This window comes from Nesoenas mayeri (assembly GCF_963082525.1).
Source record: "Nesoenas mayeri genome assembly, chromosome: W".
Lineage (NCBI taxonomy): Eukaryota > Metazoa > Chordata > Aves > Columbiformes > Columbidae > Nesoenas > Nesoenas mayeri.
Window position 1 is genome coordinate 16,237,155 of NC_137553.1, and position 14,174 is coordinate 16,251,328.

At 45.5% G+C, this 14,174-nt stretch overlaps 1 protein-coding gene across 2 annotated transcripts in view; it reads right to left on the reverse strand.

The window, feature by feature from the left end:
• Positions 1-2,690, reverse strand: part of LOC308051452 (CBP80/20-dependent translation initiation factor-like) — a gene marked incomplete at its 3' end in the record, with an annotated part of 136,249 nt that extends 133,559 nt beyond the window's left edge. For both annotated transcript variants that reach the window (XM_080361889.1, XM_080361888.1), the window contains exon 1: positions 2,242-2,690. In XM_080361889.1, coding sequence (XP_080218015.1) covers positions 2,242-2,421 — 180 coding nt within the window. In that variant the 5' untranslated portion in view covers positions 2,422-2,690. The remainder of the gene's footprint in view (positions 1-2,241) is intronic.
• Between the last annotated feature and the right edge of the window lie 11,484 nt (positions 2,691-14,174).

The window sequence follows — 14,174 nt, forward strand, 5'->3', positions numbered from 1 at the left end:
CACAACCTCTCTGGGCAGCCTGTTTCAGGGCTCTGGCACCTCACAGGAAAGAAGTTTCTCCTCATGTTCAGATGGAACCTCCTGTGCTTCAGTCTGTGTCCATTGCCCCTCATCCTGTCGTTGGGCACCACTGAAAAGAGTCTGGTCCATCCTCTTGACACCCACCCTGGAGATATTTATCAGCATTGGTAAGATCCCCTCTCAGCTTCTCTTCTCCAAGCTGAACAGACCCAGCTCTCTGTCTCTCCTCATAAGAAAGATGCTCCAGACCCCTCAGCATCTTTGTGTCCCTCCGCTGGACTCTCTCCAGTAATTCCTTGTCCTTCTTAAACTGGGGAGCCCGGAACTGGACACACAACTCCAGATGCGGTCTCACCAGGGCAGAGTAGAGGGGGAGGAACAACTTCCCTTGACCTGCTGGTCACACTTTTCCTAATGCACTCCAGGACCTTGGACTTGGCTTTGTTGAGCTTCATGAGGTTCACAGACAACTTCTCTCTGCTGGACTTGGGGACATAGGTTTTTGCATGCTAGGGTGCACGGGGCAGGAGACTTCTGGAACTAGTAGGAGAGCACCTTGGCCTCCTACCCCAACTACTACTCCTAATTTAAAGGCAAAAACAAAGCCTTATGGAGGCAGGGCCTCATTTGTAAGCAATTAATACACTTATTATTCTTATTTCATCCTCATAACAAGGCTCTAACCTAAATATTTTATCCTACCAGGAGCCCTGCAGGGTAGGAAAGCACTTCTGTCACAAATGGAAGATCACAGCAGCCTTACAAGCCCAAGGGCATGGAGCAGAGCTCCCTGTTCCCTGAACCACGGGCTCCTTATCCCTTTAACAGTTCACATCTTCAGCACACCACGGCACCAGAATACAAACCATTTCCCTCTGAACAACAATGACAGTTCAGGAGGTTTCATTTCTCCTTGTGTTGGACCTAAAATGTCCATTTTTAGGAACAAACCTAACTAGGACCACATCATTCCTCATGATAACACCAAACCATATCCTCCCTAAAACCATTCCTCTGTTTGCTGGGTGTTCACATCCTCTGAAATACAGCACAAATAAAATCATAGAATCATTTTGGTTGGAAAAGACCTTAAGATCATCAAGTCCAACCATTAACCCACCCCTGGCACTAACCCATGTCCCTGAGAACCTCATCTCCGCATCTGTTCAACCCCTCCAGAGATGGTGACTCCACCACTGCCCTGGGCAGCCTGTTCCAATGTCTGACAGCTCTTTCTGGGAAGAAATTGTTCCCAAGATCCAACCTCAACTTCCCCTGGCACAACTTGAGGCCATGAACAACCTTAATGGCAAACAGTTTATCATATGTATTAAAATGCCCACAAAAACCACACTTTTGGGGAGAATTTGGGGTTTTTATTGACCTTCTGGTCTTGGTTGTTTCATGGACACCCCTGTGCATATGGATGGGAACACATCTCACTACCGAGCACCTCCCCACTGCAGCTCTTCCCAATCCCTCCAGAATTTTTCCACTCTGGAGAAGCAGCATGCTGTTTGGGATGGAGAGAGGTACACTTTATTTACAGATGAAATGTCCTTCATGTATAGGATCATAGAATCATCAAATCATTTTGCTTGAAAGAGACCCTCAAGATCATCAAGTCCAACCATAACCTAACTCTAGCACTAAACCATGTCCCTGAGAACCTCATCTAAACGCCTTTTAAACCCCTCCAGGGATGGTGACTCCACCACTTCCCTGGGCAGCCTGTTCCAATGCCTGACAACTCTTTCCAGGAAGAAAATTTTCCTAATATCCAATCTGAACCTTCCCTGGTACAACTTGAGGCCATTTTCTCTTGTCCTATCACTTGCTACTTGGGAGAAGAGACCAACACCCTCCATGCTACAACCTCCTTTCAGGTAGTTATAGAGAGCAATGTCTCCCCTCAGCCTCCTTTTCTCAAGGCTAAACAGCCCCAGTTCCCTCATACAACTTGTGCTTCCATAAATGGGTACCTTGGAGAACTCAAAAAGCTTCAGGGCACACACATTGAGACCATGAAAAAACAAAAAACAGTTGGCAGGAGACCTCTACTAACCTCTACCAACCTCATGCTTGGTTGAACAAACAAGCTGCCCCAAATTTGTTCTTTTATGTCCCGGCTTTACACCCCAACACTAAAAAAGCTGCTTCAGCTGGATGCGCATCCCCAGCCCAGCCCTTTTCCCACCCCGCGCTGTTCCCTTAGCCCACCTGCAAGATGTGGGACTGTGTCTTCTCGCTCTCTCTGTCCCCCTCGGTTTTATCCATCAGCAGTCCCTGGACCTGGTACTCCAGGACGTAGCTGTCGATGAAACGCTCCAGCTCCTCAATTTCCTGAGAACGGCTGCTCCCCGTCTCCGAGGAGGCCGACACCACCGACAAGTTCTCCATCCCTTCAGGAGAGACACTGAGAACAGAGGGGGCCTGAGAAAGTAAAATTAAAAAAAAAAAAAAGTCAAGAAATTATTTCCCAGTATTTATAAAAAGGTTGAGAAAACAGTAGCCAAAGCTACTGTTATCATAGGTGGGATGCTTTTGCTGTACATCTAATAACATTTATCATAAACCTCAGTGGTCCATGTGTGTACAAACAAAAGTCACATTTCAGTAATATTCCAACATCTAAGGACAACACTGGACATTTTGCTTATCTTCCTTCTTAAAACCCAAACTACTGAAAACCTTCAGACACATGCATAAGAGGAAAAAGAACATTTAAAAAGCTGCATTTAAAGAGCCCAAGGCATTAACTTGTGCTGGATAAAGAGTGATAAGCTTGGGATGATGGACAAGGGTGTGAGGAAGAGGATGAGAATTGAAAATCTTGTCTAGGATGGCAGCGATAAATGATGATGCAGCAACGATGCAGCTGTCCAGCGAGGTCTGCGCGTGGGGGAGAAACAGAAAATCTATTTTCAAAACTTCTCTGTCTGCAGGAGAACAGTTCTAAAGAAGATTTACAGGCTTTATGATGTTATCCTCCTCCTTATTTCTCCATGGTTGAACATCAATCACACCTTAAAGAAAATAAACCATCAGCTCCTGTACCTGGGCATGTTTGCACATGAATTAAGCTTTGGATTCAGTGTTTTGTTGTAAAACTCATATTCCTTCTTCCCTGTGCTTGGGTGGGAGAAGACACAAGACCTCCCATCACATTGCAGGACACCAAGATTTCATCCTCCACCAGGAAAATTGTATTTACAGTCTGTTTTGAGACAAGTATAAAATTACCAAGCAAATTCCGAAGGGAAGGAGAAAAAAAAAAAAAAAAAAATCTGTTCCCAGCTCATGTAATTTCCAGCTCCTGAACTATTTCTCATCTGTCATTTCTGAACAATTGTGTCTTCGTCTGGAAACTGCCAAGAACGAGCAGTTCTGGCCTCAGGATTTCATCTGCTCAAGGATTTATTCCCAAATGTGCCCAGACTGTCAAAAAGGCTCATTATTTAGATCAATATCACACATTAGCTCCTGAACAAAAAATCATGTGGCGTATTAAAGAGGAGAAAAAAAACATAGAGAAGAAATAAAAAAGAGGAGCCCCAGAGAGCATGGAGCCCTGGAGGAGGGCATGCTTCTCCCTTTTTTGTTAATTAGTGCCAATTAGCAAATGCAAAGCACTAATTATTAAACAAAAAGTGCTAAAGAAAGAACTGGGAGAATAGGTGGTTGCAATAAGTCCTGGACCATGTGAGGAAGGGGACAACTGATACAGGTGGATGAAGGATCTCAAGCATCCTCCATCCCTTGGGGCCAAACAACACAAATGTAAAGTCTTTTTTGCCTCTTTTGCTTTTTTTTTTTTTTTGAAGAGGAAATCAAGGCCAGGGCACTTTTTGGGGTGCTCACCCTAAGCCCAAGGAGCATTTGAGGATTAAGCAACAGGATAGACGGTGGACTGGAAAAGAATGGGTTTGTCAGAAGTCACCAGGTCCATCAAACGACCACAAACCATCTATTTGAGATATTTATGGATCTCTAGTAGGAAACTTTAGAACCAAATCGCCTTGTGGTACCTTCACCTCTTTCTAAAGGAAACCAAAACTCTATTTTTAAGGGTGATGAGTTCCCACATCCACCTGAGATAGGATCATCATCGGACACAAGGATCTCTAGAGCAGACGTCCAAGCATGGTCAACAAGTTGGTTGACATCCAACCCTCATAATAAGATAAAAAATGAACCAGTCATGGTCTGTAATCTTTATATGCTTAGTCGGTGTGAATCATGTAATGACACAGAGACTGGACAACCCATCTGTGCTGAGGCCACTGCCAATATGTCACCATCACCCAACTCAGGGCATCAAGAAAGAGGCTCAACAAGTAACATCTTGGCTTTGGGGCATTTCCTGGTAGCGACCAGCTCTGGGTTTTCTGAATTTGTCCTTTGAATTCCCCTTTCTGACCACACTCCTTTCCAATATTGGGGTTCATGGTTAGGACCACACGTGCCTGATGGCTACGCCAGCAAGGTGATGTCCAAACTTGATGTTGACACTGCTTTGGACAAGTGGTTGGAAGACTTCTCCAACCTGAATGGTTTTAGGATTCCATGAGATGATGTTCAAGCACTCATCGCTTAAAAAAGCCTCCTCTGCTCTCAGTTGACTTTCCATACTTCTTTCTGAGTAGTCTCATCCATTTTAGATGAGTCTCTCCCACTCATCATGCAACTGCCTTCTCCAATTCCACCAGCCTGTCCAGAGATGTCCCAAAGCTCAGATGAGGGTTGTTTTGGTCACCATCCTTTTTCAAGGCAAAGCTTTTTGAGCTGTTACCCATTGATTTCTGGGCTCTCCCTAATTCTACCAAGTGTGAGACACATGTGCTTGACCAACCAAAACCATCACAGGTTTACAGAGGCCTGTTTGCTGGGTCCTGCAAGCTGGTTCCTGGTTCAAGCAGCCTGGTCCTTCAAGAGGAGCAGGTTTTAGAGCACAAATGGTGGCTCATCATCCTTAGTAGGAGGCATCTTGGGAAGGGAAGCAGCCACCTAGATCCAGACCGAAGGTTTACTCCCCATACTAATGCTAAACCTTTTGTAATTTTCCAAAATTAACCCTCTCTGATGGGAAGGCAGCATGGGCTGGATGGTCTCCTGCTCTTCTTGGCTGTCGCGTGTGGTGTCTTCATCCCTGGAGAAGGTTTCCCATCTCACCTTGCCTTCAAAACATGTACAAACAAGAGGTTTTCCAAGAAAAAAAACAAAACCGAGCATCAAAGCGGTTATCTTCCTAAACTGAGCAAACACATGTTCTTGAGAGCTCTTCAGGGAGTGGTCAACCCTTGGATCTGTGTTGGCACAGCATCTACCACCAAGGATTCCCAGACCACAGATACATTCCTTAATGATAATTAATAGAGATCAACCTCAAATCTTTTTTTTTTTTTCTTTTTTTTTTCTGTTCCCTCCTCCCCCTGCTTTGTCAAAGCACAAAGTCTGTAACTCTTGGGGGTTTGAAAATCACCTTTCAAATGTTTCCTACGAAGCCCACGCCGTGCCCATTTTTATGACCATAAAACAAAGAATCAGTAGCAGAAAAAGCCGATAGATGTGCAAAGCGCTTATTATAACTTAATAAATATCAGCATTACTGTAATGTATAACTATTATTAAGAGTTGTTATGTTAAAGAGTGATCTAAATGAGGTTCTAGCAAGATTATACAGTTTATGGCAATTACACAGTTTTATCTTTAATCAGCAAATAAATTCAATAAGAATAAGCATTTTTAATGACATTTCTATGTTTATTCCCCTTCTCCCAAAGATGCTCCAGGCTTGTTGAACTTGTGGAGCCAAGTGGTGACTCTGATACATGAAGAGCAGCAATGGAGAAGGAACCCATTTGGGGCAAGATGAGTGGGAGGCAACAGCATAGGGGGACTTGCAAACAAAACGATGGAAGAAAATATGAGCTCATGATGAGAAGAAGAAAGATATGTAGGAACAGAAATGTATTTCCATCAGCTCATTCAAGTCTGGGTGAGAGGACCCCATTCTTATGTCCTTCCCATAGGGAAGATGCTCCAACCATCTTCTCTCTATCACTCCAAGACAAAACTTCTCCAAAACCTGGACTGAGCAGCCCAGCCATGCCAGGGTGGGACCCACAACCATCCCAAGTAGGCAGAGACTCCAGCCACACACAAATATCATTCCCTGAAGTGAGGAATGGAGGTTTTCGGTCCAAAATATGCTGATCTGGCAACCTTGTCAGCAAGACTGCTGGTCCACAAAGTGATCTTCTTAAAATAGTTCTTGTTCCAACTCAGCAAGACAAACCAATGTCCTAACCTACCATTAAGCCAATGACTACACAACTCCTCGCTCCCACCCAAGGTCCAACCTGCTCAGGCATCAGTAAAGGAAACAAAATCAGGAGGTTGCTTTTGCCGTGTTTTCGTTTCCATTGGATGGATGCTGAAAGGCGAAAACACTTTCCCACACATGACAAGTTTCTTTGAAGGTTGTGGTCATCAAAGACAGAAGAACCACCCAAATATCAAAAGTTGGAAGCGGATTTAACTGACAACTACATTGCCAGGAGCTAACACTCAATGCTAACACTTAGGTAAGATGATTGGAAAAGATCTCTAAAATACAGAGTTCAGGCAGAAATGCAGCACTCAGCATCAGGTTTCTCCAATTTTAGACACCTATATAAAAATCCAGTGATCAAAAGGTCCAACACCCATCAAATTCCAATAAATGGCAAGCACCTAAGCCAATCTTTCCAACCACTTGGACTCCATCATTTAAATATGGGTTTAAATTACTCACTTAAGGCATCCCGGTTGGTAAACCCGCATCTCTTCCTTATTTATCCTCCAGATAAACACTGAAAAAGTTCCCATGCCAATCCTCCCATGCATTCCTCCGTAATTCCAACATAGGGCAGGAGGAATGCAGAGCAGCCTCTCTCTGCAGAAGATTTATTCCCCAGAAATAAAGGCTGTGACGGGCTCCAGAGCTACCCTGACAAATCCTTGTAAACATTTTTCTCACCATACAGGATTTATGATCCTGTGTTTTGCTAAGAACAAGAGATGCTTCCTATAAAAGGCAGCCGCAGCACAAATTCTTCACATACCGATGAGGCCACCTCCTTCTGTGGTGAGTCGTCCAGCGTCCCTCTCGCATTCGGTCTCCCCGGGGAGTTTATAACAAATACATTTTAAATACTGCTGTGATCCAGCAGGTTCCTTCTGCTCTAAGACACTCAGAACATAAACTGAGAAGCACCTGAGCAGCCCACAGATTTATTTATTTGTGCCTGCATGATGGGATGATGGCAAAATCAAACCAAAAAGACCTCTAGGAGACCCAAGGAGAGGCTCCAGCCTGGTCCCATGAGGAACCATCATCAACCTTCACATCTCTTGTCCAGGCTCCAAAACCCACCCCATTGCTCTCTGCCCCCTCCAGTGAAGACCTGTTGGGCATCACGTCCCACTGAGATGACATCTCCTTCTGCTTGGTGCCTTCTGGGGCTGTGCAGAGAGTAACAGAACATGGTCATAGAATCATAGAATCGTTTTGGTTGGATGGACCCTCAAAATCAATGAGTTCAACCATTAACCCAACTCTAGCACTAAACCATGGCCTTAAGAACCTCATCTCCATGTCTTTTAGACATCTCCAGGCATGGTGACTCCACCACTGCCCTGGGCAGCCTGGTCAAACCCTCCATCAAGCCAACGCTTTGGCAGCAGGAAAGACAGAAGGACCTTTGACCATCTACATTTGGGGTTTGAACTCCTGCCGATCAGCATGGCCACTTCCCCGCATCTCCTTTTAATGAGCTCCTGCAGCAGCAAAATTTTCTCTCTCCTAACCCAGCTGATTTCCAACAACAAGTAATTAGTGATGTGTCTTTCTAAAGCAGTGAATGAAAGGAGCGGTTTATTGCCAGCGGCCACTTTTTGTACCCAGAAAACTGTTTGAACGGTAAGTACAGAAAAACTAAAGCAAATTAAGATGAACCACAACTCCCCCCATCCAGGTATTACTGTGAGCACAGATGAAGCATCATGTCTACCATTTGGATTTGCTGCTCTATAAATGGTATTTTTCCAGATTCCAAACAATTCCAAGTGCAGAAATGCAAATTATTATATCCTGGATCTGACCCTTTTCTGATTAAAATGTAAACACCTTTGAAAAGTGACTGCTGCTGGATTTAGCCTTGGGCTTTTCAGATACTGATGCATCCACGGCTGGCTGAACATTTTATATATTTCATCGTGTTTCCAGTCTCAAGTCTGGTTTCTGGTGATGCAGAAAAGCCCAAGTGACAGGACGGGAGCGCAACAGCTGCCACGTTGCGGTGCCGTCCATGAGCCTGACATGCCACAAAGCAGGTAAACGCCACTCTGCATTGAAACAGAGCCATTAAAATAGACACAAAAATAAATCATGGAAGAAAAAAAAATAGGAGAGAGCCAGGAGACAATCAAGTGCAAAAGGCCACAGAATCAGACCAAAACCAGCTGCCTTGACAAATTTACCCAGCAAGAAAGGGAGAGGAATAACCAGAAAGCCAGAAATCCCTCATTATCAGTCAATAATCAATAATCAGACAATAATTTATTACGTAGCTTGCTTCACTGCTACAAGGATTTTTTTTGCGTTTGGGAGGTGGATTTGTTTTTTTTTTTTCTCTTTTCAAAAAAACAAAAACCTCATCACCTTTAGAAACACAAATTCTTTCAGTGTGTCAAATCTGTGCATGAGGTCATAGCAGTTTCCCAACAGACGGGCTTCCTCGCCGGGGGGGGAAGATGTTACCTTTGGTGTGTGATGCATGTTGCCAAGGAATAAAGGAATAAATGAGAATACGACTAAGAAAACTACTGTCTCAACTTTAGGAGGTGTGTGGGGGTGAGTTTATGGCTTATCTGATGGATATCAGTCCCACAGGATGCCAGGGCAAAGGAGCATCACTCCAGCTGCAGAACAATAGTAGGCATGCTCCCCATCCCCTGATTTTTATATAAATTCAATATATGGAAATACATCAGCATTTTTAGAAATAAAACCTGAAATTGATCATAAAAAGACCTCTAACCATCAACCCCTGAATCATGAACAGGTTTTATAACCTATTTATATAGCAGCTGATACTACAAACTGTGACTTAAGTCAGCAGAATCCATTTTCGCATTCCCCTGCTTCTACTAAAAGCTAATGGCATGAGAATCGACGTTACATTTTATCCTCATTATTTTTCACCTTTCCGAAGGAAACATCACCAAATAAAAATATGTGAAGAAACAGTAAAAAAAAAAAAAAAGAAAAAAAAAGCAGATTTCACACATACTCCACGATCTTCTCTTTGGAGCTGCCATGTTTCTCCTCCAAGAGCACATGGCATCACACCGGCAGGCTGGATAGGACGTAATGGTTGCAAAAATTATGCTAAAAGACAAGAATTAAGGATGTTCTCCTGCCAAAAGAGCTTGCACACATACACCACACAAACACAGGTGCCTCAGTATGATGAGTGAATAGCAATCCTAAGGAAAAAAACACGTGGATTTTGATCGGTTCCTCTGCAATCCCAGGGGATGAGCCCTGATCCCATGAAAGCAACAGCCCACATCCTCAGTAAAAGCATTAGAATAACCAGCTGATCCACACGCTTTGCAACTGCACAATTCAACCACAAGCTCGTGCCGTCGCGTTCCACCTTTTGCAAATAACCAAAGGGAAAAACCATTCTCAGAAAGGTAATCTTTTCTTTCCAGGCACCCAGGCAATATAATGGGCACTTGGGCTATGAAAAGCCCCATAATGCTAAAAGACACAACCAACTTTGAGTTGAGATGTCAACCCGCTGAAGTAATTCATCCTGCGAGTCGGAAGGGATGGGGTGGGAGCAGCATCCCCCGGTCAACAGCAAGGCAAGCGCGCAGGGTGTTTAATCCCTGTTAAATCATGCCCATATTTTGCTGACAAAGAACATTTTTGCACCCCTACGCTGGCTTTTAGCAGCATTCAGAGGACAGAGCTGGGTCGCCAGCCAAAACGCTGGAGCTGCCACTCTGGATGGGTGGACGGACAGAGAAGGTTTTATGCGAGGAGGAGACAGCTGGTCCTCTCTTCATAGAATCATAGAATGGTTTGGGTTGGAAGGCACCTTCAAAGCTCATCCAGTCCAACCCCTGCCATGAGCAGGGACATCTTCACCCAGATCAGGTTGCTCAGAGCCCCAGGAAGGGACATAGAACCATAAAATTATTTTGGTTGGAAGAGACCCTCAAGATCAAGTCCAACTGTTAACCCAGCCCTGGCACTAACCCATGTTCCTGAGAACCTCATCTCCACATCTGTTCAACTCCTCCAGGGATGGTGACTCCACCACTGCCCTGGGCAGCCTGTTCCAATGCCTGACAGCCCTTTCTAGGAAGAAATTGTTCCCAAGATCCAACCTCAACCTCCCCTGGTGCAACTTGAGGCCATTTCCTCTCGTCCTGTCGCTTGTTCATTGAGAGAAGCTATAAAACAAGATTAGCTCAGAAGAGTTTATATTTGTTGGTGACACCAAGCTGAGTGGTGCAATTGACATGTCTGAAGGATGGGATGCCATTCATAAGGACTTGGAGAAGCTTGAGAAGTGGGCCCGTGTTAACCTCATGAGGTTCAACAAGGCCAAGTGCAAGGTCCTGCACCTGGGCCAGGGCAACTCCCAGTATCAATCCAGGTGGATCCAGTGCCACCCCTGCCATGAGCAGGGACATCTCCACCCAGCTCAAGTTGCTCAGAGCCCCATCCAGCCTGGCCTGGGATGTCTCCAGGGATGGGGCATCCACCACCTCTCTGGGCAACCTGGGACAGAGTCTCACCACCCTCAGTGTCAAAAATTCCTTCCGTCCAGCCTCCTTTCGTTTAAAACCATTGCCCCTTGTCCTATCGCAACAGACCCTGCTCAAAAGTCTGCCCCCATCTTTCTTACAGGCCCCTTTTAAGTACAGAAAGGCCACAATAAGGTCTCCCTGGAGCTTCTCTTCTCCAGGCTGAACACCCCAACTCTCTCAGCCTGTCCTCCCAGCAGAGCTGTTCCAGCCTCGGATCATTTCTGTGGTTCCTCTGGCCCCTCTCCAGCAGATCCATGTCTGTCCTGTGCTGAGGACCCCAGAGCTGGATCAGCACTGCAGGGGAGTCTCACCAGAGTGGAGCAGAGGGGCAGAATCCCCTCCCTCCACCTGCTGCCCACGCTCCTTGTGATGTAGCCCAAGATAAAATTGGTTTCTGGGCTGCAAGTACACATTGCCAGCTCACATCCAATCTTTTATCCACCAGGTGTCTTCAAGTCCTTCTCCGCAGGGCTGCTCTCCATCCCTCCATCTCCAGCCTGTGCTGATACCAGGGGTTGCCCTGACCCAGGTGCATGACCTTGTACTTGGCCTTGTTGAACCTCATGAGGTCCACATAATGAAATCTTGCCTCCAGCCCCACCAATCACTTCCCTTCATCATGGTTTTTCTCTCTTTTGGCAATGAAACTCTTCTGTGCGACAAGGTTGGGGACAGGAGAGCCACAGGTGCCTCCCATGTTCAAGGGCTTAGAAAGATGAAATGGGAATGAAGAAGCAAGATGTTTTTTGCAGCATCAGCCACCTCCTGTACCATCAGGAGTGGAAAAAAGCAAATTATCCCTGGGTTTCTGCTGCTCCAACCAAGCAGAACAATCCTTCCCACCCACAAATCCGGTATTTTGGAGCTTGGGTTATATGAGCAAAACAAGGAGCAAGGAGCAGATTTCAAGGAGAGATAATTCCCTCCGTCCCAAGGTTGGTTCACTCATAGATGATCTCTGAATTCTGCCTAATGTGAGCTGCTCAACTGGAACTGGAAAGAAAAATCATCTTGTAAACCTCTTGCTACTTTGCAGAGGAAAAGGAAAATAACTTACCATGTCCCTCTCTGAGCTAGTTAAACTCATCTGAAAGACTCCATGCACAGATTAAGCATATTCAGAGATTTGCTGAATCTTTAATTACCTTCAGTGTTAAAAACCCCCACAAAAACTAAAATATCCCCACTCAGCAACACCCACAAACAAACAAACAAAATTTCCAAAACCTGCCTCTGGATCCTGGACCTGAGCTCCTCCACCACATTCAAATGATCAAGTTATAAAATAAGCAGCAGACTGGCTTTTATTATACATCACAGACACCTCAGGAGCATCAGTCATGGACCTTATCAGTTATCATACAAACAGCAGCCACAGCACCACCACCAATGAGATCTTCTAAATATTCTAGTAGAAAAAACCAAGAATTTTGGAAATTGGCTTCTTCCAGATTTAAATATACCCATGTAAGAGCTTCAGCCACTTGCAAAGACATGGAAAAAGCATCATCTCCCGTGTCCTATGTACTTCTTGAACCTTCTGCTTCAGAAAGGATGGAGCCCAACACAGACCCCAGCAAGGCATCAAACCCGCACACATTTAAGGACAGGTTTTTGACCCAGGACTGAGTTGATTACCAAAGCTTTCCCTTCACCTGGGGCTGCACACAGTATCCTCCTCAGCTCCTGCTCTGTGGACTGGATGTGGTCCAGACACAGCTTCCATCCAGCAAAGTGACTGTATTACGGAGAAGTGATTCTCATGCCAAACACAGGGACCATTTGAATTAAACCCAGCTCCCTGAGACCACTGTGGGCAAAGGGCATCATCTGAGACAGCTCTCACAGCTTGGCAAGATGCCTTTGCAGACTTTAAATCCATTTTTTCAGCCTACAATGATCTCCTGCATGTTCTCCCACATGGTTTCTCACAGAAATTAGGAGAGAAAATGCGATACCCAGCCAGGTTTTGCACTGGGCTGCCAGTAGTTGCCCTGGGAAGGGACATAGAATCATAGAATTATTTTGGTTGGAGAAGACCCTCAATATCATCAAGTCCCACTGTTAACCCAACCCTGTCACTAACCCATGTCCCTGAGAACCTCATCTCACATCTGTTCAACCCCTCCAGGGATGGTGACTCCACCACTGCCCTGGGCAGCCTGTTCCAATGCCCGACAGCCCTTTCCAGGAAGAAATTGTTTCCATCTCCCCAAAAATCTTTTTTGGGCAACCCCACTCCCCGTTCAGTTACTCCTCCCTAAATCATAGCAAGTGAGGGGTGATAAGAAGCCAGTGACAGGAAGAAAACCAGCCTGACAAACCCCAGCAGGGTAAAGATGCTGCAAGAGTTTGCACAGCTCCATTTATCACCCAGGGGATCGCGGGGTTTGATTAACAAGAGGTAAATGAAGCAGTTCCAGTCAGCTGAGCCCTGGCAAGCAGGAGGATGACAGGGAGGTTTTCATTAATACAAAACAAACGGAGAAACACATCCTTCCAGGACACGATACCTGACCTATTTTGAGATGAACATGAGATCAAGAGAGCTTGGGGAGTGTCTTATTTACCTCCACCAGCAGCAATGACAGTCTAGATGAACTGGCCCAGAACAAAACAGCTGATGTTCAGCCATGGAATCCACCAACCCCATGTCCTCACATGCCCTGTTGTCAGTGTCCTTAACATCAGTCCTTTCTGCAAACCCCAGGTCTCAGATGTCTTGAGGAGCCCCAGTATCGCTGCTGGTGTACTGGGAACGAGAACCTCAAGTTGGTCCCAAAATGTCTTTGAGCTGCTCCTTGTGTCCAAGTGTTCCACCCATCATGGACCATACTTGGGTCCAACCATCATGGACCCAAGTGACCAAGTGCTGTGCATGTGGTTGGGATGTATCGCTGGCTGCTCCACCGTGCCTTGCTTCCCTCTCTTGGAAAACACAAGAAGTCTTGTTAGGACTTAACTTAAACGCTTGGCTTTCCTGGTGTGGGGAGGAGGAAAGAGGTCTTGGAGCTTCCAGGTGCTACTGCAGGGAAGGCATCACGGATCTAGAAGGTCTTTGATGAACATCAGAAGTTTGGCCTTAGTTTTCAGACTGCCTGAGGGGTGATTGCATTGAGTAAATATATAGCAGCTCAGGAAAAACAGGACAAGAAAGCACCAAGAGAAGCTTTTTCTCCACAAACACAGCCTGGGAAGGGATAGGGCTGGAAATACTTATTTTGTTAAGTTTGCCTCCTGATCCAAAAGGAGACACTGTTCCTACAGGGCTGGGTGATGAC